At 44.4% G+C, this 27,593-nt stretch overlaps 2 protein-coding genes across 4 annotated transcripts in view; one reads left to right on the forward strand and one right to left on the reverse strand.

The window, feature by feature from the left end:
• The window catches only part of parp3 (poly (ADP-ribose) polymerase family, member 3), a 158,145-nt gene that overhangs the window by 58,517 nt on the left and 72,035 nt on the right, over positions 1 to 27,593 (reverse strand). The gene's annotated exons all lie outside the window — the stretch shown is intronic.
• LOC138762988 (uncharacterized) lies at positions 6,936 to 25,603 on the forward strand. Its single transcript, XM_069936475.1, has 8 exons — positions 6,936 to 6,939; positions 7,185 to 7,211; positions 7,726 to 7,922; positions 19,128 to 19,284; positions 19,638 to 19,726; positions 21,619 to 21,729; positions 22,911 to 23,014; positions 25,270 to 25,603. Exons 1-8 carry the CDS (start codon positions 6,936 to 6,938, stop codon positions 25,601 to 25,603), a joined length of 1,023 nt encoding a protein of 340 aa, XP_069792576.1.

Raw genomic sequence — 27,593 nt, forward strand, 5'->3', positions numbered from 1 at the left:
TATTGAATGGTGAGGTAGATTTGATCGACCAAGTGGCCTATTTTCTAGTGCTCTTCATGAGTTCTTGAGCTGAGTCCATTGTCTATTTTATTGCTTGCCAATTATGTCATTTGCCTCTCTTGCCTTCTGTCCTATCACCTAGCTTGCTCACATCCTTTTCTCCTCCCCGCTTTCTCTGCATCTTGAAACTTCCTCAACCTCTCATTTTTCCCAGTCCTGATGACCTGAAATATTCACCCCTGTAATTCTCCACAGATGGTACTCATTCCGATTGGTGTTTCCACTAACTTATGTTTTTATTTCTTTGCGACAAGAGTGTTGATTTGTATCTTATTTACGATTTCTGAAAATAAAATCTGTATTGACATCCAGCACGAGGACCATGGATCGGTCAGACACAGATGACAGAATAAAATAGGTGATGAACAATGCCCATTCCTGGAATGGGAAATGCACATGATAACCCAGAAAGAAACTTGAATCAGCTGGAACAGAATAAAATAAGAGGGTACAGTCCAGAGGGTTGAGATAATATTTCAATACCATGCTTCAAGAAGCCATGTCAACTTTTCTGTCTGTTTCAACATAGATTAATCCTTTCATGTCAGCACTTTGTTTCTTATGGAGCAGAGTGTCAAAGGCTCATCGAAAGCATTTGCGAAAGGTCAGTTTGTTCTCCTTGTAGCTTAATGTCTTTGTCTTTTCCTGTAAGTTTTTTTTTGTGTTATTTCCTTAGGCAATTCCACGGCATTATCAAAATGGTGTGTGGGCAATGAAATAGCACAAAATGCAAATTGGAATGTTCCTGGAGATTCAACAATCAAAGACTAATACATCAATCCACTAAGTTCAGACTGGCTTCAACCACCCATTCATCTCATCTTATTCCATTCTCCAAACATTCTCACCAACTTCTCCCAGATTCTACCACTCTTCTACACACTAAGGACAACTAACAGTGGACATTTACCTACTGACCCGCCTGTCTTTGAGGTATAGTTTAGATTAATTTAGTTTAGATAATCTATAGAGCACATTTAAAACAACTCACATTGACCAAAGTGCTGTACAGATTATAAATTCTATCTTAACTTAAACAATTATTTAAAGTGCAGAGTAAAGTGGGTACCCGAGGTTTAGAATTGTACAAATAACATGGTAACAATAAACAATCACTTCAAAACGCTTGCAAGTAAAAAAACAACTTCAACCTGGATTTAAAAGAGTTAAAGAAAGGGGCTGATTTGATGGAGGGAGGAATGTTGATCCATAGTTTGGGGCCGCTATCACGAAGGCGCGATCTCCCCTGAGTTTGCAATTTGAGCACAGAACAACCAAATGCCCTAAATTGGCCGATCTGAGAGGTCTTGAAGTGGAGTAGGGCATTAAGAGATTGGTGATGTAGGATGGGCTAGTCCATTAATGGCTTTGCAAACAAACTGGAGAACTTTAAAATCTATTCTGAGCCATACTGGCAGCCAGTGAAGGGAGGCCAGAATAAGGGTGATATGATCCCCTTTTCTTGGCTCCTGTTAGGAGCCTTGCTGCAGCATTCTACACAAGGTGCAGATGGTATAATGATGACTGACTAATTCCCATATATTGAAAGTTAGAGTAGTCTAAATGGGAGAAAATAAGAGCATGGATAACTTTGTCAAGGTCTTTCAGTGACAGGAATGATTTGATTTTGGAATAGTGTAGATCTGGAAAAAGCTAGCTTTTACTACTGCATTGACTTGTTTGTTAAACTTGCAGGTGGAATCAAATACCACACCAAAGGAGAAGGAGGCGCATGCCATCAAAGGGAGAATGCGTAAACTCCCACACAGAGAACATCGGTCAGGGATGAAATCAAGACACCAGATTTCCATTAGTTACATCACTGTGCCACCCATATTCATGGTACACCATTAGTCAATGGTCACCACTACACCTTTACCATCTCCAAGGATGAAGTTACATGGGACACCACCTCCATCTTCATTTAAAAATAGATTGCCATCCTTTCATACACAGCATGGAATGTAGCAGTTTAAAAAGCCATCACCGTCTTCTCAAAAATGGTTGATGCCACCCTTAGGGTTCTTTATCTATTGTCAGGTCTTTAGTTCTAAAAAAAAATTTACATAATTCTAGTTTTCCAAATAGAACAGCCTTTGATATCATTGCAGGGATATCTTTGACCTGAGATAACATTGGGAAAGTCAAGGTGCATTTATGAATCCTTACTCTTGGTTTGGAGCTTTCCTGTTGATTTAGGTGGCTCTGTGCTCTCTCTCCTCATGAGTTAAACTATTGGCCCATGCATGTTACATTTCTCCATCAAACATCTGTCTATTTAAATGCCTGACAATTTTGTGATGTTCAATCCTTCATCTTATGGACCTCATCAAGAGAGTTACCCAGCTGATGTCAGGCACGATGTTAACTGAGCTATACAGTGATCTGCGCTATGGCCTCACAGCTCTAGAGCCTCAGGTTCAAGAGTTTCCTCCTGGGCTTTCATAGGTTTTGATAAATAAACATGGAAATTTGTGGGGAAAAATGGTGGATGAGCTCTACATTTATGGGAATTAATTCTCCAAGTGACTTGGAGCTGCCACCTCAGATTCCAATAAAAATGCCTGCCGTGGACTTTGAAACTGGGTTGTCATTGCAGATAAAAGCTGGATTTTTAGGTCACCTTCAGTCAGTGGAAGCCAAGTCAGACACCTATTTCCAGAAGAGGGTGCAACAGGAGCAGAACTCCCCATGTGACCTTCAGGGCTGGGTCTGCTTTATGATGTATACCCTGGTTCCTGTGATGTCACATGGAGACAGATTAGAGTCAATAAGATGAACAGAAAGGGAAAAGAATCAACACCATTACTGAGTGTTCAAATTGAATCTAATCACAGTCACAAAAACAGCCCAACTGTATTCCATCTGGAGAGTCAGGAATTAATATAAATCAGGTTTAAATTAACAATTCTTGGATTGGATGGTGTCTCAAGGAATGATTGAATCCATGCCAGATTGCCAGTAATGAAAGATTTCTGCATTATGGAGCACAAAACCCCTAGACACAGACTAGATTTTGTAGCTGTGAATCCAAAGAGCAGCCGGGAGCTCCACACCATCTGCCATATGATTTGGCCTTTTGCAGTTGGAATAGATCATGCAGAAAAGAAGCCCATGCCTCAGTTCCATTTTTGTTTATGGTTGTAATGTTGTATGCTTGGTTGGACTGTGCCACTTAGATGACTCCATTTAACACATACTACACATGAATTACCTGTGTTTGAAGAACCAATTTAGAAAGAAATTTACATCTTGATCCTCACCTCATCCATTTGGTCTGAGTACTCATATGGAAAATTAATTTGGAATGTAAATCAAACTGTATTTGTCCTAGAGATGGAATTATATTGAGGCATTTTACTCACTATTACATACCTGCTTGGGAGTATTTGGGGCAATCTGAAAGGATCATTGCCAATGATAGCTTGTTCATAAAATGTTCTGACTAAACATAACATCTGACACCCCAAACAAGAAGTAGGTGTTTCATAGCAGTGACTGTAATCATTAACAACCCATACCCCAATTCCTCAATCTGCCACAGCAAAGGTTTCCCCATCCTTCCTGTACTGGGGCAACTAGAGTTGCACACAATATTCAAGTGTTGCTTATTGTGATAGTACAGATCTATCACCAATGTATATAGTGTATATAGTTACAGTATCTAGACTGTGCTTACAGCGATTGGCTGAGAGCTTAGCCACGCCTACTGTCTGGGCCTTAAAGGGTTGTGTCCCTAGCCAAGTCGGATCATTCCGGACTGGTCAGCCACCTGTGAAGAGCTCCTCTGTCTTTTGCTAATAAAAGCCTTGGTTTGGATCAACAAGTCTTTGATTCTTTCGACGAGCTCTACACTTATCCAAAGTTTTATATAGCTGCAACATGGCTTCCTTACTTTCATACTCAATGCCTCACCCAATGAAGGTGAACATATTACATGCCTTCTTTACCACCCTATCCACATGTGGAGCCACTTTAAAGAATTTATGGACCTGGACCCCAAATCCCTCAGCACGTCAATACTTTTAAGAACTCTACCATTAATTGTATACTGTCCCCATACATTTGACCTCCAAAAGTGCAACTCACACTAGTCCAGATTAAACTCCATCTGCCACTTCCTTGCCCATATCTGTAACTGATCCATATCCTATAGTATTCTTGTGTAGCTCTCTATTCTATCCACAATTTCACCAATCTTTATGTTATCTGCATATTTACCAACACACTCTCCAATTTTTTTTTCATCCAGGTCATTATTAATCACAAACCACAGTGATCCCAACATCAATTCTGTGGGATATCATTCGTCCCGGACCCCCAGCCAGAATAACACTGCTCTACCATTACTCTATGTCTTTGAATATTTGTTTTCCTCTTCTCTGACAGTTCCCAATTCATTCTAATATGTATTTACCTCCTCTTTAAATAATTTAGCCTCCACAATCCTCTGGAGCAGTGAATTTCTGAGATTTACAACCTTCTGCAAGAAGAAAATTCAGTGTACCTCAGTTTTAAATGACCAACCCATTTGTGGTCCGCTGTTAGACAGAATCAGACACAACTGAACAACAGGCTTTAATCCACATAGACTTCCACAGAGCCAGGCTGGCTGTGGCTGCAGCAACTCAGTGTGAGGCCATGGGAGGCCGGCGCAATCTTATATTCCGGAGGGTGATTGACACCCGACTGGGTGGGGCTTGATCCATTCAGGCCGACTGATTGGCAGCCGGGCAGGTGTTGTCCTGTCCCCTTACACTCCTGCAGGTACAGAGGTTGCACCCTGCAGTAGGCTGGTGGTGTACCACCACACCATTATCTTGAAACTTTGTTTGAGATTCCCCATAAGTGAAAATGTTTCAGCATCTCCCTTGTCGATTATCCTCAGGATTTTTTTACATTTGTTCTGAACTGCAAAGAATTCAGACCAAGGACTCAGGCCCGAAATGTCAGCAATATATTTTTGTTAAAAAGATCCTAGATGCTGAATAAACTAGCCGAGTTCCTCCAGCATTTCATTCTTTTTACCTCAATCACAGCATCAGCAGCCTATTGTGTTTCTCACAGACCAAACCTGTCTGAGCCTCTCTTGATAGAACAACCCTCTCATCCTAGGAATTGGCCTCTGGACTGCCCCCAATTCCTCCGTGTACTTTCAGTAAGGGAACCCAAACTGTGCACAACAGAGGCAAGATTCCACAAAACAACCAGAAAGCAGAGGAGCCAAACATTGGTGCAAGAGTGTTGCCACAATATTCTGAATTTGGACTCACCAACACTCTATATCTGCCATAAAATCTTCCATTTTTAATAAATTGCATGGATTTGATGAGAACTCAGGGAGATTTTGCTGGGTCTTGGCCAATGTTTAGCTCGCTATTATCACACTGCTGTTAGTGAGGTCCTGTTGCGTAGGAATTTTCCCCTGCATCCTTTGAGAGGCCTTTCTTCAGGAAGCATGGGAAGTGGTCCCTCATTGTGAATCCTGCAGGTTAATTGGCTCCTGGAAATATCCCCAGGTGTAGGTGGGTGATGGGAGGACCAGGAAACAGTTTTGGACTGTGTTGCAGTGAAGTAAATTGGCAGATGGCCTGAAAGGAAGCCAGACTAGACTCATTGGGTTGAATGGCCTCCTATTGAGAAATAAGAAAATTCCCTCTAGATCTTACCTGTTCTTGATATACTGCTTTCTGCATTATGTTTGTCTCTGTGGAATGGGAAGCCTTGTGATGTGTTTTCTGTGTTGTGTGGTGAAAACATACCTGGGTCTCCCAATGAAAGGAGGATGAGAAACCTATGGATTGGTTGTTTGAGGTGAGATGGGAGAGGATTAGGGTGAAGTCAGACACTGATTGATGAGGGCTCAGTCAGTGGCTGGCATTGGTTTGGAGGGCTTTGTTTTGTGTTGTTGCACCTGGTAACATTGTTGTGTTTGAGAGGCAGCATTAGGTGAGTTGCCACAGAGCGGGTGCTGGGACTTACTGGAACAATTCACCACAGCCCTGGGAGGAGGGGTGGGTGGGGGCTGAACAATGGCCGGTGCCTCTTGCCTCGGACTGCTGCTTGCTTCTCTCGTTTTAGTGGGTGAGTATTATTAACTCAGAACTTAACCCACTGTGACAGTAATTTCTCCCTGCTTGAAAGACCCCAGCACAGTGCCAGGTCCCGTTTGGAAGGTGATATATTTTTCATATTTCTTGTGTTTTTCAAATTCTCTTATGACATGAAAGGAAGCCATTCAGCCCAGCTGAATATGCCAGCTCTCAGATCAATCCCATTCCCCTATTTATTTCATTGTAACCTCTTCCGCCTCCTTCACAGATATCTGCCAATGACGCAACACACTCACTCATAAATACACACGTATACGTATACATGCACACTCACATTAACATAGACACACGCACTACAGTCGTTATACATAAAACTGCCACACCTTTGGGAAGAAAACGGTGAAATCAGTGGCAACCCACACGATCATAGGGAGAACGTGCAAACTCCACACAGACACAAACTCCGAGGTCAGTATTAAGCCAGGGTCTCGGGAGCAATGAGGCAGCGGCTCCACTCGCTATGCCACCCACGTGAAGCTCTGTCAGCGACAAACTCCGCCATTGTGGAATACAACACACAGAGGCAAAGTGGTCAGGGACGGAGGTTTGGTTGAGAGAAGCCCGTTGGCGAGGAACGGCCTGGAGGTGGGTCAAAGCATCGAAGTTTGGGAACACAATTATGTGTGGGTTGGTCGGGCTAGGGAAGGCCCGTGGTAGGGGCAGGTTAAACAGTCAGAACACAGCAGAACCGGACATTATGAAGACACCTCATGGTTAAAAGCAGAGAGTTGTGTGCTCCCACTGTGCATGTCATGTGTCTAAATGGGTGAGTGTTTGAAACATCAGTGAGCATGCGCACATCCACAAGTGAATGGTGTCGATGCAATGAGTGGGTGTGAACAATCACGGAGTGAGTGCATGTGTGAACGTTGTGTATGGGGTGTCCCGGGCTCCTGGCGTTCACGCGAATATCTGTAAAGATATTCCCGAGAATCTGCTTGGTTACATTCTATGTTTAAAATGTTTGTTTAAGCAGATAATTAACCATATGCCTTTCCTGTCTATTTCCAGGTGATTTTAGCTCCAAAGGTCAAATTGGTAAGTTTCTGGAAATAAATGCTTTCCCTTAAATGGTTGTGAATTTGCAGTTGGAGAAAAGGGATGGAGAAAGCCAGTGGTGGAGGAAGCTTCAGGCTGCTGAGGGAGGAGGGGAATTTCATTCATGGCTGCACATTGAATAGGCAAAGATTCGCTGAAGCATTGAAGAGGAAGGCAATCCGTACGCTGCAAGCTGCCACAATGACGATAATTCTTTTTGTGTTGTTGGTTACTGGAGAAATATTGGCTTGGACACCGGGGAGAACCCCATGCTCCTCCTCAAAGCGGAGCAGATAGGGGTAACCGGCATAACATCGCCTTCTGCAGACAGAGCTTTCAACGGCGCATCCACGGTACTGTTCTCCCGTGTCAGCCCAGATCTTCCACACAAGTTTCTCGAAGGGGTATGCCCCTGGGCTTGACACAGAGGCAAGAATTCAACCACTGGGTGGTGCAGACATCTCGTGGGTTTCCCTGTGGTACTAACAATATCTTGTCTTCCATTCCCCTGTAGTTGTGGATGACTTTGAAAGCACTGCTCTGATCCCAGAGAACAGTCCTCCTGGAACTAGAATTTCTGAGTTCCAGATAATTGTCTACAATTTTCACATTCTTCAAATTACCATCACTTCTGTGCCGAAAAGCAAATTCTTTCAAGTAAGGTGGAGGAAGACTGATGAAATCAATAGTAGAAACATCTTCAGAGCAGAAGTACGTTCCTTCTTTCTTCCTTCTCACAGAAACACGAGAGGAATTTCAATGGGGCAGGGTCAGTGGGTAATGGGTGTGTATTATGAACATAGAATATTACAGCACAGTACAGACCCTTCGGTCCAAGATGTTGTGCAGACTCGTATGTACCTACCATAAAAAAACTAAAATCTTCCTACTTTATAAACCCCCATCTTTCTTTCATCTATGTGCCTATTTAAGAGCCTCTTAAATGTCCCTATTGTTCTTCCATCACCCTGCCAATGCATTTCAGGTACCCACAACTCTGGAAAAACTTACCCCTAATGCTTTCCGTAAACTTTTCTCCCTTCACTTTGTACAGATGTCCTCTGACTGTCTATCTTTTCCTCTCATAATCTTGTAGACTCTATTAAGTCATCTCTCATCCTTCATTCCAAAGTACAAGGCCCTAGTTCTGCTATCTTTGCTTCATAAGACATATTTTCCAATCCAAGCAATATCCTGGTAAATGTCCTCAGCACCCTCTGTAGCTTCTGCATCATCCTGTAATGAGATGACCAGAATTGAACACAATATTCTAAGTGTTGTCTCACCAGAGATTAATAGAGCTACACCATTACCTCATGACTCCTGAATTCAATCCTCCATTTAATAAAGCCCAGCATCCCATAGGCCTTCTTAACTGTCTTATCAACAAGGTACCTTTAAGATCCAGTTTGCAACTGATTGGGCTCCACAGTCCAAAGATGATAGAGTGTTGCACCCTTACAGCACTAGTGATCCATTTTCAATCTTGACCTCAGGTACTGTCTGTGTGGAGTTTGGATGTTCTCCCTGTGGCCATGTGGATTTCCTCTGGGTACTTTGTTTCCTCCCATATCCCAAATGCATGATAATTAAATTGGCCACTGGAAATTGTCTGTAGTAGGAGGTGAAGGTGTACAATTGGGGGGAAGGGTGGGTTGATGGGAATGATGGAAAATAAAATAGGATGAATGTTAAAGGCTGCTTGATGAGTTAAGGGTTAAAGGTGAAATGTTTAAAGGAACAGAGCAGAGTGACCATTGTAGGGGAGGACAGCGTAGGAGTTTGAACTTGAGACTTTGGCTCAAGGCTACGATGAGGAGGCACAGCTGAAGAGCAGGTTAAGGCTTTTGTGGTGGCTATATAAAAGTCACCAAATTAAAGGTTATTAAATAAAGTAGGCATACAGAATCAAGTAATGCATGGGAGCTGGTGGACCCTGTTGTGGTTCAAGATGACTACAACTGCAGCAAGTGTTGGTTGCTTGAGGAATTCAGGCTCAAAATTGATGACTTGCAACTTGAGTTTCAAACACTGTGACACATCACGAAGAGGGGAGGTACATGAACACTTTACTTCAGGAGGCAGTCATGCCCATTAGAATAGCTACCTCAATTTTTGCCTGTGGGCAGGGACAAGAGAGGATGACTACTAGTGAGGCAGGTAGGGTGATCTAAGAGATAGTGTTGGAGGACCCTTATCCCTTGATCTTGTCTCAAATCAGTGGGGGTTGTATGAAGAATGAGCAACCTAACACTGTGGTTCAGGAAGCCATTCAAGAGAGGGTGAAAAGAGAAATGTGTTAATCAGGGATAGTAGTTAGGGGAATAGACAAAGTTCTCTGTCACAAGGATAGATCGTCCCGAATGCTGTGTTGCCTGCTTGATGCCTGGGTTCGGGACATCTTATCTGACTTGCAGAGAACTTTGCAGTGGAAGAGAAAAGATCAGTTGTTATGGTTCATGTGGGTACCGATGATGTAGGTAGAATGAAGAAAGAAGTTCTGCTAAGGGAACTTGAGGAGCTATGGACTAAATTAAAAACCAGAACAAAAAAGGTGGTCATCTCTGAATTACTACCTGAGCCACAAGCAAATTTACAAAGGGTTCATAAGATTCGAGCGTGAAATGCATGGCTCAAGAATTGGTGTGGGAGAAGTGGGCTCCAATCCATGGGAAATTGGCACCAGTATTAGGGAAAGAAGGATCTGTTCAAATGGGACATGGTCCATTTGAACCTTGATGGGGCCTGAATCCTGAATTGCAAAACAAGGACTGTGGACAGGACTTTAAACTAAATAGTGGGGGGTGGTGGTGGGAGGGGTGGGGGTGGGTTCAGCAGGGTGGAGAGTATAGATAAAGTAAAAGAGAACTGTGTGGAAAAGGAAAAGTCAAGTGCAAAAGGGGCAAAGATGACCATATTTTAAAGGCACAATTTCACTAAAGAGGTAGTAATGAGCAAACTTGAGGGTCTAAAAATAGATTAGTCCCCTGGTCCTGATGGAATACATCCCAGGGTACTGAAAAAAATGGCAGAAATTATACTGGAGGTGTTGGTGATAATTTACCAAAATTCTCTAGACTCTGGGCAGGTCCTGGTGGATTGGAAGATGGTGACTGTCATAAAAGGATGTAGGCAAAAGGCAGGGAACTATAGACCAGTTAATTTAGCATCTGTAGTTGGGAAAATGCTTGAAGCTATCGGTGAAGAAGAAGTAGCAAGGCATCTGGAATGAAATGGATCCATTAGACAGACGCAACTTGCATTCAGAAAAGGTACGTCTTGTTTGACAAACTTAGTGGAGATATAAGGATAAATACTTGAGGATATAATGAGCATGATGGGAGATGGGAGCAGATGGACGTTTACTTGGATGTCCAGAAGCCGTTTGATAAGGTGCCGCATAAAAGACGTGCAGAAGATAAGGATTCATAAAGTTGAGGGTGATGTACTGGCATGGGTAGAGGATTAATTAACCAATAGAAAGCAAAGAGTTGGGATACAGGGATTTTTTGTCTGATTGGGAATAGTGGTAAGTGGGATGCTGCAGGTTTTGTTGCTGGGCCTGCAACTATTCATTATTTTCATTAATGATCTGAAAGAAGGGACAGAGTGTGGTGTATTTTACACTGAAAATCCATGTTATTGCCGGAAACACAACCCGTCTCAGGAAGCCAACTTGCTTGTTGTCACAGAATCAAGAGTCGGCTCCTTGAGTTCAATATGCTCCACTGCTAAGACTAACCTTCTTGGCCAATCGAAGCTGGGCAAGTCTAGACACCCCCAATCTGCCTTCGACGCTTTCACACAGTGCTTGAAAGGCAGATTAAACCTGACTTTCAAGTGCTGTGTAAAAGAGGCTTAAATTTGCTGATGACACTTAATTGAGTGGAAAAGCAAACTGTACAGAGGGTACAGAGAGATATAGATCAGTTAAGTTCATGGGAAACAGTTTGGCAGATGGAGTACAATGTTGGTAAATGTGAGGTTTTCCATTTTAAAAGGAAAAATGGAAGATCAGAATATTTAAATGGAAAGCGAGTGTAGCATGCTGCCAAGCAGGAGGACTTGGGAGTGCTTGTGCATGAATTGCAGAAGGTTGGATTGCAGGTGTAGCAAGCTATCAAGATAACAAATGGAATGTTGGCCTTCATTACTAGAGGGATTTAATTTAGGAGCAGCGAGTGGTGCTGCAACTGTCTAAGGTACTGCTGAGGCCGCATCTGTCTCTGTCCAGTTCTGGCTTCTTTAGTTGAGGAAGGATGTACTGCCTTTGGAGGCAGTGCAGAAGATGTTCACCAGGTTGATTCCAGATATGATTGGGTTAATCTCTCTGACGAGAGATTAAAAGACGTCTGGGACAGTACTCACTGGAATTTAGAAGAATGAGGAGATCTTATAGAAACATATAAAATTATGAAAGGCAGAGATAAAATAGAGGTTGGCAAGTTGTTTCCATTAGTGGGGAGAGTATTAGATTTAGGGTGGAGATGAGGAGGAAGTGCTTTTCCTAAAGGGTGGTGAATCAATTTGCTGCCCATTGAAGCAGTGGAGGCAACCTGAGTAAATATATTTAAGACAAGGTTGGATATATTTTTACACAGTAGTGGAATTAGGAAATATGGGGGAAAAAGGCAGGTAGGTGGATGGTGAAGCAGGCTCAGTGGACCAGATGACCTATTCCTGATCCTATATATTTATGTTCTAACATTGGAGGAACTTCTTAACATAGAGAATGGTGACAGTGTGGAAAGAGATGCCAGCTGAAATGATATATGCATACTCAATTTTTATATTCTAGAAAAATTAGGATAGGTACATGGGTGGGAGGGCTGTGGAGAGTTTTGGTCTTGGTGTAGGTCAATGGGACTAGGCAGAATAATAGTTTAGCACAGACTAGGTGGGCTGAATGGGCTGGTTTTGTACTATAGTGTTATTTGGATAGTTGCCATGAGCAGTAAGCAGAGGGACATTTTTTGTGCTCTGTGACTCAATTACCCGAGAGTTAGCGCCTTCACAATATTTTCACTTTCAAGCTCTTCCTCTCTTGCTCATGCATGGAGCGAGGAAACAGGACTATCAGTGCCTTACTGGCACTGGGATGGTATTACTTGTGGGATTAGCCTGATAGTGACCCAGAGTGAAGAAAAGAGCAGTGCTAATGGCAGGCAGTAGAGGTGACGATCATATTGGTGAGCTTTAGAAATAGGAGGATACTACAGCCATGTGCTGCTCATGAGCAACGTAGAGATGGTTGTGAGAGTGGATGCCACTTCCTGGCAAGGACAGAGAATCACACTACTCATGGCAAAAAAATGATTATGATACTATGAGAAGTTATGGATCAGGGGTTTAGAAAGCGCCACGAACTATGAAGAGCCTGAAGGGTATTGGCGGGGGTGGGGGGGGGGCTGACTTTTAATCTGGAGCCAGGGGAGATCTTTGGGATCTACCAGTCTTCATGTGCAGTCAGGTCTGGAGGAAATGACTGATGTCCATACCCTCAAATGAAGGAACAGGGGTATGTATGGCTGCCATTTTCATGTCTCCTTCCATCTGGTGTGGATTTCCAGGCAAAAGTGTAGTGGCGCTATGGCTGCACTACAACTCCCAGAAGGCTATACGACGTCAGCACATGATTCAGGCTTTTAAAAGGTTGGGCGTGTGATGAAGAGTAAATCCATTTGATTCACTCCAAAAACTCCTCGTGGTTATTTCATCATGTCCTCTGTGATTCTAGTGACCACAATTGGTGACCCCGACAAATCCAAAAACATATTTTTGGACAAACATGGATTCTGCAACTGCTGCTGTGAAGCTACCACCTTTCTGGACAGCTGACCTTGAACTATGGTTCCAACAGTCTGAAGCACGATTTCACCTTCACAAAGTGTAACTGGATCCCACTCATTATTACCATCTTGTCAGTGTCACTAAGAGGGTTGGCGGCTTCTTACAGGATCCACCACGTACCAGCAAGTATGACACTTTGAAAGCACTTTTATTACTTGTATATGGTATGTCCTTTAGGGAAAGGGAAGCCAAGCTACTACATCCTGATGGGTTGGGAGACCATGCCCCTTCAGAGCTAATGGATGAAATGCTGTTCCTGGTAGCTGAGGAAAGTCCCAATATATTATTTGAGCAGCTCTTCTTGGAGCGAATGCCAGATGATATTAGACTCTTGTTATCCAAGTGTTCATTTGAAGACCCAAGGCTATATCTATAGAGACAGACTTTCTATGGCTAGTTAAAAAGCACACCAAGGAACAACAAGTCTGCACAACCAACCCCTCCAAAACTGACCCCGTGTCACACTCTAGAAACAGGCAACACCCCAAGACAAGCAATCGGCTGTAGACACCTTGCCTTGGTGTTTTTATCACAGGCATTGGGGAATAAATGCCCGCGAGTGCCTTCCACCCTGCTTGTTTGTGGGAAACGCCCAAGCCAACCACCAATAAGGGCTTCATCAGTTGACAAGAAACCTGCAATCCTGCTGTATGTATGGGACCAGTTGGTCCCAGTGAAAATTTCTGGTAGAAACTGGTTCAGAAGTTGGTGTATTTCCACCCACCAGTTTTGACACACATCAACCTATCCTGGACCTGCAACTATGAGCAGTTAACAGTTCCAACATTTTGACCTTTGCACCAGGAAAGATGCATGTCACTATAGAGAATCATCTCTATGCTTGGCCATTTATTATAGCAGCAGTATCCTGACCTTTGCTTGGTGCAGATTTTCTTCATGCTCATTCATTCCTTGGCGACTTAAAAGGGTGTTGGGTAATAGATGGAACTACTTTTCATACTATTCCTCTGGCAGACCCCTGCTCTGTGCCTTCAAATATTAAGTAAATCAGTGGATGAATTCTCCAAGCTGTTGGAAGATTTCCCTGAGATTACTACTCTACAATTTTCTACCTCCACTGCAAAGCACAGTGTTACTCATAGCATTTGTACTAAGGGCTTTCCTATCCATGTTAAATCACTCCACTTGCCTCCAGAGGAGCTGCATTTAGCCAAGGAAGAGTTTTCCAGGATGGAAGAACTAGGCATGTAGATCTGATATTCCCTGGGCATCTCCGTTATATATGGTCCTGAGGCACAATGGAGGTTGATGACCATGTGGAGGCTTAATGATGCCACCATTCTGGATCATTATCTGATACCTCATATTCAGGATTTCTCAGCTATTTTGTGTGAAGCAAAGATCTTCAAAATAGATGGTACCAGTAGAGCCAGAGGACATAACAAAAACAGCAATAAATACCCCATTTGGGTTGTTTGAATTTTTACGAATGCCATTCGGATTAAAGAATGCTGCTCAATCATTTCACAGGTGATGGATCCTTTAGGACGTGGTATAACCAATGTCTTCATTTACCTCAATGACATTTTAATGGCCATTGGGACTAAGGAAGAACATTTGGAACGTCGTCATACACATTTTATTTGTCTTCAAAATTTATCCAGATAAATATGTTTTTGGACAAGAAATGATCAATTTCTTGGTGCATAGGATTACTCAGGAAGACGTGACTCCGCTGCCATCCAAAGTTGAGGCCAAGACCTGCTGCAGTTAAAAAGCTGCAGAAATTCTTGGGAATGGTAAATTTTACCATTGGTTTCTTCTGGGAGCAGCTCATATCATTGAAGCCTCTTTTCAATTTACTGTCCAGAAATGCCAGAACCATCCGTTGGACTGAAGAGGGAAACAATGTCTTTTTGAAGACAAAAGATTTGCTGACTCATGCCACTACACTCAGCTACACAGTTTTAAATGCAGCCACTACCCTTTCTACAGACACTTCCAGTATGGCTGTAGGAAGTGCACTTCATCAATATGTCAACGGGTAATGAAAACCGTTAGCATTTAAATACAGTGCTTTTTATAAGGAGCTTTTGACCATTTACTTGTCAATTCGACACTTCCATTATTTTTTTGGAGGACAGAGATTTTACTCTGTACACCAACCACAAGCCCTTAACATTTGTGTTTTCCAAGGTTGCAGTGCCCTGATCAGCACGACAGCAATGGCAATTATCATTCATTTTAGAATTCTCCACAAAAATAATACATATTTCCAGAAAAGACAATATAGTAGCTGATGCACTTTCTCGCTCTGCTCCACTCCACTCAAGGTTTCGTTTGTAGATCAAGTTATTGACTACACAGCTTTGACTGCGGCCCAAGAACGTGTCCATAAGATGAATGCTTATTGGACTACAATCCTAATTCTGCAATTGAAAGATGTCCAGAGGCCACAAAAGCACAATTTTTAAGAGCTGAACAAGAAAATCTGCACACTCTGGGGTTGAGTGCAGTATGCAACTGTGCTGGAGAAACTCTACAAGTCACGTAGCATCAACAGAAAGAAAAAAGTATCCATCATTTTGATCTGAGCCCTTCGTCAGGAATCACTGAGGCTCAAGCATTGGTTGTCTTTTACTCAAGTCCGTAAGACATAAGAACAGAAATAGGCAATTCAGCTCATCAAGTCTGCCTCACAATTCAATCATGAGCTTATACATTTTCCCACAGCCTCACTGCCTGGCCGCCTTCTCTTAACCTTTGACGCCCTGACTAATCAGGAACCTACCAATCTCTGCTTGAAATGCACCCAATGACTTGGCTTCCACAACTGCCCATGGCAATGACGTCCACAGCTTTGCCACCCTCTGGCTAAAGAAATTCCTCTGCATCTCTGTTCTAAGTGGACACCCTTCAATCCTAAAATTGTGCCCTATTGTCCTAGACTTCCCACCATGGGAAACAACCTTTCAACGTTCAAAATGTTTCAATGAGAATCCCCCTCATTCCTCTAAATTCCAATGAGTAGTGGCAAAGAGTTGTCAAATACTCATCAGATTATAACTCTTCCATTCCTGGAATCATCCTTGTGAGCCTCCTCTGAACCCTCTCCAACGTCAGCACATCCTAAATGAGAAGCCCACATATATTCCAAGTGAGATCTCACCAATGCCTTATAAAACCTGTACATCACATCCCTCCTCTTATATTATTCTTGAAATTAATGCTTGCATTGCATTTACCTTCTTTACCACCTACTCAACCTGCAAGTTTACCTTAAGGCTATCCCAGGTCCCTTTGCTTTTGGGTATTTTCAATTTTCTCTCCATTTAGAAAATAGTCTGCCTGTTTATGTTTTTATATCAAAGTATCTGACCTTATGCTTACTGACATTGTACTTCCCATAGATGTTGCATGATCTGCTAAGTTTCTTTTGTTTGTTTGTGTACTGAACACAGTTTCTAATGGGTGGCAAGGCATAGATTTATGTAAGTGTAACTGAAGTGTATGTGGTCAGGAGATACTTGAAGGTTGATGGAAAATGCGGAAAGGTTCACATAAATCATGTAATGCTTTTGAACTGAATTGTTTATTGTCACATGTATCGAGATTTGTTTTGTGTCTGTGTGTTTTCCAGGCAAGTCAACTTATCCTTGAGTACAACAGGAAGTGCAAAAAAAAAGCAAAGTACATCATGCTACAGAGAAAAAAATCATTTGAAATAGTGCAGCATTGTTTTTGTTGTGAGAGCTCCATTCAAGAGTGATTGTTTCAATAGTCAGTGTTTAGACGAGTTTGAAGATGCAACTGTTGACAAACCCAGTCATGTGTCATGAGATGCATTAGAATGGGATCTCACCATAGAATGGAGAAAGCCACAACTAAACATGACTAGGAGCATACTCTGAGTACTCTGTGGGTGGCAGAGACTTCAGTCCAACCCTCATCACTGAGATCGTGACAGCGGGTGAGGACTGAACCCTCTCGGTCTGCAGGGCTATAATGTAACAACCTGTCACTTTTCCTCCCATGTCAGAGTCATACAGCATTCAGCCTTCCACGTATGTTCAAGGAGAATCCTGAATACAAAAGGTCATAACTACATGATTCCACCACCAGACACGTATTCCCCTCTCGTTTCTTCCTTGACTCCCTCTTCCACTCCTCCCTCCCCATCAATTTTCCCCTTAGCACCTACTCCCGTGACCACAGGAGATGTACCACTTATGCTCAAACCACCTCCCTCACCACCATTTGGGGACCCAAACAGTCCTTCCAAGTGAAGCAATACCTCACTTGTGAATCTGCAGGGTTCATCTACTGCATCTGGTGTCCTGTTATGGTCTCCTCTAAATTGGAGAGACTAGACACAGATCGGGAGATCGCTTTGTTGAGCACCTCAGTTCAGTCCTCCGCAATAGCGTGGATCTCCCAGTGACCACCCATTTCAGTTCCCCATCCCATTCCCTTTCTGACATGTCTATCCATAGTCTCATGCAGTCATCTTCCATCTGGGGACCCACCAATTGGATGGCATTAACACTGAGTTTTCTATTAAAACTAGTTCCACCCCCCCCCCATCTTTGACTCCCTCTTTCATTTAGTTCTGTCTCTCCTCTTTTCCCTCGGTCTCCTTTCACAGAGCCAAAATCAATTCTCACTTTTCCTCTTATCATATCCAATTAACACCTTTTGTCCGTTGATCTGAACTCCTCCCCCCTCTGTGGTGAGTGGGTCTCAAAACCAAGGACTCTGAACACAGTCTAACAGTAAATGACTATTTACAGAAGTGCGTGGAAAGATCGCAACAGGGATATGGCATGAACGTGCATGCACACACATGCTGTTACAATCAAAGAAAGGAAACAATAAGACACCCATCACCCCTTGACTCAGTACAGGCATGGCTCTATGCTACTTGGGACACTAACTAAGACGCTCCCAACCCTTTAGTAGAGCACACCTCACCAAATGATTTCTCCAGTGCTGTTCCACAGTACTTGGCCTGGAGTGCAGCAGGATGGTCCCTCGGAGATGGCAAAAAAAGAGAGGCAAGCACACGTCCACCTCAGATAATCTTACAGGGGCCAATGGCTTAGTGCCAGCAAGGTCTAACCAATTACAAAGGCCAGTGACCCAAGGCCAAGTACAAAGGTACTTAAAGGGGCAAATGGTCAGGTTTGCACTGATAAGTGGGGAGGAGACAAACCTTGATTGGCAGATGGTGTGGCCTCCGACCAGGTAATGGAAAAAAATGTCATGAGTCAGCCACAACCCTCCACAATACACCCTCCCATTCTTCCCCCTTTCCCCAGTCTTTATTCAGATGCCTGTTTGCTTTTTGCTTATACCTTGAAAGGCTCAGGCCCAAAATGTCAGTAATATATCTTTACCTCCTATGGATACTGCAAGATGGCTGAGTTCCTCTAGCATTTGTGTAATTTTACAAAAGGGTCATTGTTCTGAAGTCCCTACCTCAGTATCAGGTGCTTGCTGAAGTTTCCAGACTCAGTCACAGGAGCAAACTGCAATGTTTTTTGGAGCTCTTGAGGATTGGTGAGTTTGTTCAATGTTTCACACTATGGTCCAATAGAGATCCCAGATGCTGTCCCTAGGTGCGAGAGGTCTATTGCCTGCACCCTTTCCAGCTAATTAACCTGCTACATTTCCATTCTGGACAGCACAATTGGCGTAGCTGCGAGTGTGACGTATTGTAGTGCCAGCAACTCTGGTTTGAATCCAGCACTATCTGTAAGGAGTTCGTATGTTCTCCCCATGTCTGCGTGGGTTTTCTGAGTGCTCTGGTTTCCTCTTAATCTTCATAATTGCAGAAAGGGAAAGTTGATGCAAATCATTTCAAGGTGAGCACTTGCACTGGAAACACCTGGAGCTCAGGATCCCATTGTGTGGATGGTGTGAAGAGTCCCACCCCAGAGAGCGTGAATGAGGAGAGGTTTGATGATAGAGCTGACCTGCACTGTGTTCATTCTTGGACAATGGGTGTCACCCGTTTTGCTAGCCTTCAGGAGCTGCCCAGGAGCCTTGGACCAGGTCTGCTACTTGTTACCACATTTACTAACGTCCTCTCCAATACTCATTTAGATATTTCTGAACACCTACGTCTCCTTGGATTATGAAAAGACTCCAACGTACTTGCTCACCATTTCAATCTTTGCGGAAAACACAGACACTCAGATGAAACAACTTTGGCTCTATGTGCTCAATGTGCGGTGTGGAGTACAGTTCCAGACTCCAGGAGGTGAGCAAGTTCTCCATATGTTCGATTCCAGTCGAAAAATTGCACAGCAAGTTGAGAATGGTGTGAGGGGATGGGGTGTTACTGGTTAAGGGAGGAAGTGTGTTCCCAAACGTGGGTTGGAGGAGGGTTACTGTTGTAGGGAGAGAATGTGTTCCCAGATGGGAGTGGGATCCCAGATGGGAGTGGGATCCCAGATGGGAGTGTGTTTCCAGTTTTTGCTTGCATTGGATGGGTTTCTTTGATCTATTATATACTGGACACAGATATTGTGAGGGATACCAAGTAGAGAGGTCTTGTTAAGTGTTATTTGACTCCAGCTGCTAATCCTCAGATGATTGATGTTATTCTCACAGGAGCCACAGTCCGTGTGCTGGAAACAGCCGAACCACTCTCCCAGATCTACACCATCGTCTCAGCACCAACCTACTCATGGAACTTCACAGTAAGTGCAGATGAGATGATTCCTCAGGATTTGCTGACGGCTTGGCTCTCTGAGCACAATTTCAGGCTATATGGTTCCAGGCCAAGATAGATCTTAGCATTCAGAAATTAGCTAATAGGAGTGGGTTTGTGTCAGAGGTGAGATCAACGGGGTGGCACAGTTAGCATCGAGGGTGGCATGATTAGAGTAGCTGTTAGCGCAATGATATTATGCTCTCTGTAAGGAGTTTGTATGTTCTCCTGTGAATGTGTGGATTCGTCTGGTTTCCTCACCATCCAAAAATGCACAGAGTTAGAGGGTTAATTGGTGTATTTGGGCTCTTGGGCTAGAAAAGCCTGTAACTATGGAGTACATCTAATTTTAAAATTTAAATTTAACAAGGCTTCGGGTGTGATGCAACAAGGGAGGAGGCAGACTTGGGGCTCACTCACCAAGGTTGGAGAACTGAGGTGGATGAGCTCGCCCACAATCCTGTCCTTGAAATGAGAGTGTGTGAATCCATCCCAGAGCAAGTTATTCAATCCTGACCAATAAGAGGTCAATTCCCAACTCAAATGTAACTAGGCATTGGGAGCAGATGGTTTCCCCAATGAAGCCCTAAAATGCAGCAGTGAAAAACTTCGGTCACGGATTATCACTTCATTGGACATGCCTGGGAAGATGTGGATATTCCAGGAAACCTTCAATACAGCGCCACTGTTTGATTGATTCAATCAGCCCCTGATTGATTAGAGGAGGGGTGTTTTAAGATGAAAACCTGAGGCCTGGTACCAAACCCATGGTCTACAGAATATAAGCAACCGCATTCTCATGTATGCTGCTGAGATCTTCACGTTCCTGGCGAGATCCCACTTAAGCTGCCTCTGCTTAATCCTCCACATTCACTAGAAATGTATGTGTCCTTTTCCGGACCAACATGTCCAACACTGAGTCCGCACTTGTACTTATCCATGGAGGGCAGATCACATGGTTGATGCAACTTACCTCTGACTCTTGAAATGGACCATCTACTGCAGGAAGACATTACCCTGTGGACAGAGGAAAGGATTCAAGATCAAGGTCAAAGGCTCCTTGAAGAAATCTACTAACTTTTGGGAATCCCTGAACCATGATCACTTAGACTGAGGAAGGAGCATTGGAAACCTCAGTGATATGCTTGAGGAGCCCTAATTGAAGAGTGGACCACATTGGGCTACCCACAAGCCTGCTCCATCGAACAGTGACAGCCCTGAAGAGTCAGCAGACCTCGCGTCTGCCAATCCACAATCCTAGAGAGAATGCAAGCCATCCTCATTCCAAAAACCTGAGGAGGGGAATTCAAGGGAAGCCAGTGACTCCTCTGTTTATGCATTTCCTTTTAGACCAATGTGCTGGAGGCGGATTTCAGGATCCGAGCTCACCTTCAAAGTTATCTCCCAGAATCTGTTTCTCGAATCAAGATTTCACAATCAGGTAAACATAATGCAGAATCAATATCCCTGCTGTGCCCTAGTAACAACAAAATACTTCACTGATCAATACTGGGTGAATTTGTTAGTTTGAAGTCGGGAGCTTGTCAATAATTTTACTGCTATGGTTCCCACTATCTGGCTGAATGATTCTACATGTTTCCATCCAGAGAAATCTGGTAGAATTCCCTGAATTCCCTGTCCTCCTTCCCTTTGGATCATGGGGCCATTTCTCCCCAGCTTTTGGTGAGGCTCCAGGTTAGTGTGACTTCGTGATGCAAGTGGAGAACCTCTCAGGAAGTGCTGGAGCCACAGGCGTGGTATTGTGCATTCCTTTCTCTCAGCTCTAGAGCACTAGTAACTGAAGCTCAGCTGAAGAAGCAGCAGGGGTGAAGGAGTGCGCAGGGGCAGCTGATGCTAACTTCATTGCACACCTTTTCACAGTACACTATCACCGAATCTGTTCCTGAGTCTGCAAGGGACCACTTCAGTGTGGATCGGTCGGGCACTATCCATGTGCCACTCAATGGCTTTGGACGATACAATGAGGAGAGGGTAAAATCTTTTCTGTTTTCTCCCTGGTTATTCACCCAGTTGGAGGGCAAGGGCAGATATCTCCAGAATCTGAAGCAATGAGGATTCTCAGAACTGAGCCCAGGCAGAGGAAATTCTTGTGTCTTCAAAGAAGAGAGAAGAGCATTAGACCTACCTGCTGGAGACTAACTGGTTGGCCATTCACTGTGCTCAACTCCCAGTGTAAGAAGCTTGGAGACCATTCTCCCTGTAGGAGATTCCTGGAGATCCCTTTTCCTAGTGTGAGGTGCCTGGAGATCCCAGCTCCAAGTGCCAAGTTCTTAGAGATCCCACCCCCCAAAAGTGAGGTTCTTGGGAGATCCCAGCTCCAGGTACCACATTCCTGAAGTTGTCATTCCCCCTCATATGAGATTCCTAGAGATCCCAATTCACATTGCCAAGTGCCTAGAAATTCTATCCCCCAGTGTGAGGTTCCTGGAGATCCCAGCTCCTAATTCCACGTTTCTGGAGAACCCATCTCCCAGTGTGAGGTTCTTCGAGATCCCAGCTCCTAATGCCACATTTCTGGAGATCTTGTTCCCCAGCATGATGTTCCTGGAGATCCCGTTCCCCAGCGCCAGGTTCCTGGAGATCCCATCCCTCAGTGCAAATCTGCTGTTGAACTTCCTGCTGGTGAAATACCCTGCATTTATTTGCAGCTTGATGTCCTAAGGGAGGTGCCAGGCCTCATCAGTTCTCCATGATGGAGATTCAAGGCCATATGCGGCACTCCCCCTGCATGAAACATGATAGGCTGGAGATGCAGTGATTATAGTAAAAACATCAAAATGCTGGAGGAACTCAGGTATGCTTTACAGCATCTATCCAAGACAAAGGTATATTGCCGAAGTCCTCCTCCCCCCCCCGCCCCCATTGTTTATATTCTGAGACTTTCTGATATTACCTGCTTCTTGCTGCAAAACTCTGAATTTTGTGACTTGTTCATGACGATATATTCTGATTCTGCCATTTCTGATTTTCTTTCTTGAAGAAGGGCTGAGGCCTGAAACATCAGCAATATATCTGTCTCCTATAGATACTTAAAAGACCAGTTGAGTACCTCCGACATTTTGGTGTTTTTACGGCACTCCTGCATTGCCCGGAAGGTTTGGATGGTCACTCTTAGTTAGTATCTGATTCTGAATTTGCTCTTTATTCAATAGAACTTCAAACTACACATCACAGTCACCGCGAACTTAAAAACCATTTGCACAGGGTCAGTGACGATCCTTGTGATTCCTGTCCCTTATCAAACTCCAGTCTTCACGTGAGTATGGTCGCTAAATCTCCCCCACACCTATTGCTCCACCCAATGTCCCCACCCACAACCCACAACCCACAACCCCCATCCCGGTCAGTCGGTTGGTCGGTCGGTCGGCCGGCCAGCCGGCCTCCCTCCCTCCCTCTAGCTAGCCAATAGGGCTGTGTCACCCCCTAGTTCACCTGATCTCTTTCCCTTTCCATTAGGACCTCTCTATTGTGCTACCGGTCCTTTGAGTAGGGTGCTTGGCAGTAACCCAGGGAGCTGGCAGAGCGAGGCAGCACTCTGTGAGGGGCCAGGGGACAGAATGCCCACTGGTGTCTGAAATCTTGTTCCCAGGGAATCAAGTTGGGGGCAGGTCCCCAGCATCAGCACAGTGGTCCAAAGCATTGGAGGGGTCTATCTGTGGAGATGGTGGTACTGAGCAATCGCGACCCTGCAGTTATTGATAGTCACTGTATCTGTGCCACCACTCACTGTGCTGTGCAGACTGACTCCCTCGTGTAAGGTGGTGGGGCACAGAGGCCCATGGAAAGACTAGAACAAATATTCTCCATGTGATGAAAGTCAAAGGCCTCCCCTCTTTATCCCTGCACACCTTGTGATGTATAGGCTGGTGTTAAGGACATGAGTTAAGGGTGAAAGGGGAAATGTTTAAAAGGAGCATTGGGGGAACTTCTTCATGCAGAGAGTGTGGAATGAGCAGCCAGCTGCAGTGGTGAATGTGGTCTCAGTCTCAACATTTAAGAATAATTTGGGTAGGTATGTGGATCCAGGTGTAGGTCAATGGGATTAAGCAGAATAATAGTTTGGTACACACTGGATGGGCTAAAGAGTCTGTTTCTTTGCTGTTCTATGGATCACACTGGAATGGCTGTCCAGCTCCTGGACTTCATCAGCCAATAGCCAGTCCACTGTGGACGGCTGCTGCCTGGTCTCACCCCATGAGATTAACAGTTGGAATGGTGACTGCAAGCTTTCAATCCTGAGGAGCTGCCTGCCTGAGCTTTGAAGTCCGGGATAGGATGTGAAGATCCACAGTACCCCAGGAGTACTCTGTCCAGCATGGTGGACCAGGATGATGACATTCCCCCATCCAGACCGGTGGACTGTGACACTCCCCCGTCTGGTCCGATGGACCATGATGGTGACAGTGACATTCCCCATCCGGAATGGTGGACAGTGATGGTGACATTAGCCCATTCAGAATGGTGGACCATGATGGTGACATTCCCCATCTGGCCTGGTGGACCATAACACTGACATTCTCCGTCCAGTCTGGCAGATCGTAACAATGACGGTGACATTCCCTTGTCTGGACTGGTGGATCATATCCGTGATTATGGCATTCCCCAACAAGTCTTGTGAAGTGTGACCATGAAATTCCACTGCTGCCCCACTTAATTAAGTCAAGTCGCGCTTAAACATAAACCTTGCAGTGAAAAACGAGAATATATTTATGGACTGTGGAGCTGGTTATTTACATGGATAAATGACCTAAGAAATCTTTTTTATAAATAACATACAATTTATAAATTTCATGTTACATATGCAAGTCCTGTGTCCCCAGAGTTCAGAAGCCTCACAGCTTGGGGGAAAAGCTGTCTCATAATCTCGTCGTGAGGGCCCAAATGCTTCGGTACCTCTTCCTGGATGGCGGGAGGGGTGTACGGTGTCCTTCACAATGTTTATGGCTGTCCGCAAACAATGGCCATTATAAATGTCCATCATGGCAGGGAGAGAGATCCCCAATAATCTCAACAGTCTTTTCTAACTGCTGCAGGGACTTGTGTTCTGAGATAGTACAGTTCCCAAACCAGGAAGTGATGCAATTACATAGGATGTGCTCAATGCATCCCCTGTAGAATGTAGGGAGGGTGGAGGGTGGAAGCTGAACTTTCCTCACCTCTGCAGTAAGTAGAGGCATTGTTGGGCCTTCTTGGCAATGGATCTGATGTTGGGGGACCAGGAGAGGTCCTCCACCAAGTTCACACCAAGGAATTTGGTGCTCATGACTACCTCGACAGTGGAGCCATAGATGGTCAGCAGAGAGTGATCTCCCCAGGCTCTCCTGAAGTTGACCACCATCTCTTTTGTTTTGCTGATGATCAGGTGTTGGTTGTTGTCTCTGCACCAATCCATTAGTGACTGCACCTGCTTTCTGTAAGCTGACTCATTGTTTCTTGCTGATGAGCCTTACTATGGTTGTGTCATCAATGAATTTGATGATGTGATTTGATGTAATGTCCCCTCTTCTTCAGGTCGGTCCCACAATCCATCAGCATTCCAGAGAACCAGGGGCCAGAGTTCTACGTCACCACAGTCAGAGCCACAGGAGACAGGGTGCGTTATCACCTGGCATCCTTCAACCCTTCCTTCCATATTGGTGAGGGTAAGTATCTGCTTGCCCTGTGGTGCAATGGGAAGGATGAGGAACATTACCTGGAGTTCAACCTGCTCCCATCGGAGGGAACTTGCCTGGGTTGGTACAGCATGTACTTCAGTGACAGCTGGGAGGCTCACAATCTGAGTCACCGTGGGAGGGGCATCAAAAAGAAGGGGACAGAGGATCAAAGTGAGAGGAAGGAGCTTTGAAGAGGATTTGAGGAGAAAGCTTTATAACCATATGACAATTACAGTATGGAAATAGGCCATCTCGGCTCCTCTAGTCCGCACCAATTTAAGTGAACTCCACTAGTTCCACCTACCTGCTCCCTGTCCATAACCCTCCAACCTCCTCACATCCATGCACTCATCCAACCTTTTCTTAAAGACAGAACTGACCCTGTTGCAACCACCTCTTCTGGAAGGTCATTCCACTTGTTACACTGTGTGACTGGAATGCTTAGAGGTGCCGGAATCAGATACAGTCACAGAGACATTTAGATAATCACCTTAACAGGTAGGGTGTGCACGGAAATCTGCAAGCAGATGGGATTGGTGTCGATAGGCAAAAAGATCTAATGGATGTGTTGGGCCCAAGGTCCAGTTCTTGTGCTGTGCAGCTCTCTGGCTGTCACTACAGTCCCTTCCCATTCAACTCCAAGGAAGTAACATTCCATCCTCCTGTTGGCTCTTCCTCGACGGAGACATTTCCACATCACTGCTTCCCAGAATCCTTCCTCTTCCCTCAAACCACTGTCAAATGAGTTTCCAGTTGCCTGCCATGCTCCCTTCCTAATCTCTGTGTCCCTTAGACTGGTTATAGAATTTTCCAAAGGATCAGGATTCAGAAGGAGTCCCATGAATTGGGAAAACCCCTGTTGTAACAAAGAGAAGAGTAGAATGAGACCTGCTGTATCACTCACAACATCTGTTGTTGGGAAGATGGAAACAGAACCTTCTCCCTGACTTGGACACACTGACCAAAATGTCCAAACGTTTGAGCTACATCATTCTATATCTATCCAATCAATAACTGTCCAAATGTTTCCTCAATGTTACACTTGTACCTGCCTCAGCTACCTCCTCCAGTAGCCAATTTCAAATACCTACTACGTTCCTTCTTTTGAGATTTGGACAAAGTATGCGTGTGTGTACAATACCCTGTCTGATGTAGTCAACCTAGAATTTGAATGTTGACTTAGGACATTAATTGAGGTTTTGCAAACATTCAAAATTCCTTTATTTTCATGTAATACTACATTAAATTGACTTTAGTCTGTCGTAAGGCAAACAAAGTTTTGCCATCAACAGAAATTGCCCAGCAAAAGAGAGTCCCTTCAGAGTCACTGAGTGATCGTGAATTTGCTTGCAGTGCTCCCCCAGCCTCTATAGCTGCACAAACTTCAGTCCAAGCTATCAGCAATCTCCAAGTCCAAATCTCTGACACAATCAGGAAGCCATCAGTGTCCTCGGCACCTTCTCGCTTCCCAGTTCTGATACCTGGTTCCCCTTCAGCCAGTCTCAACCCACTCTCCAGCAGTCTGTAGCCTAGTACAAGTCCTTTGACTGCAGTTGCCAGTAGCCTGAAGCCTGGGAGAGTTTTCTGCCTTGAGTCATTAACAGCCTGTCACCTGTCTGTCCTTCAGTTGTAGAGCCCCTCACTGGTCTGCTGCCGTGATCACCATCCCATAGGGGCATCTCCTCTGCTTCTCCCTCTCAAATGGGGGTATTCTGGTACCTCTGGTATCTGCTTCCTCAAGTCTGCAACTCCTCGAGAACATGGGTGTCACCATCTTGAGCCCAAACCCGGCAGTCACAGAAGCTTGTATGGTGCCATCGGTAGTTGGACTAGGCAGTAGAACCCTGTGGAGGAGCTCTGTGTCTCCTCTTCACTCTCCACAGGTCTGCACCAGCAGTAACGCTGCTATTGAAGCAGCTCTGGCAGAACTGCCATTTTTTTGTCCAGAAAAGACAGCTTTGGAGGAATTTTACCAGTGTCTAGAGGCAGCTTTTGGACAATGTTCACATCTCAAAAGAAGGACAGGAATGATTTCTGCCTAGTTGACCATATATGCTCCCCATAACTAAACTCCTCCAATCCAGGCAACTTTCTGGTGAAGGTAGAAAAGTAAGAAAACCATACCTGAGATAGCTATGGAGTTCAGCAGGCTCATAATGGTTCTTGAATAATTAAAGTCAA

The sequence above is a fragment of the Narcine bancroftii genome, chromosome 5 (genome assembly GCF_036971445.1).
Source record: "Narcine bancroftii isolate sNarBan1 chromosome 5, sNarBan1.hap1, whole genome shotgun sequence".
Taxonomy (NCBI): domain Eukaryota; kingdom Metazoa; phylum Chordata; class Chondrichthyes; order Torpediniformes; family Narcinidae; genus Narcine; species Narcine bancroftii.

What these genes read in the sequence shown, in the direction of transcription:
- LOC138762988 (XM_069936475.1), top strand. An exon ending in TAGCTCCAAAGGTCAAATTG is followed by an intron (nt 7,212 to 7,725) that starts GTAAGTTTCTGG and finishes ATTCCCCTGTAG; the next exon opens with TTGTGGATGACTTTGAAAGC. An exon ending in GAAACATCTTCAGAGCAGAA is followed by an intron (nt 7,923 to 19,127) that starts GTACGTTCCTTC and finishes ATACTCATTTAG; the next exon opens with ATATTTCTGAACACCTACGT.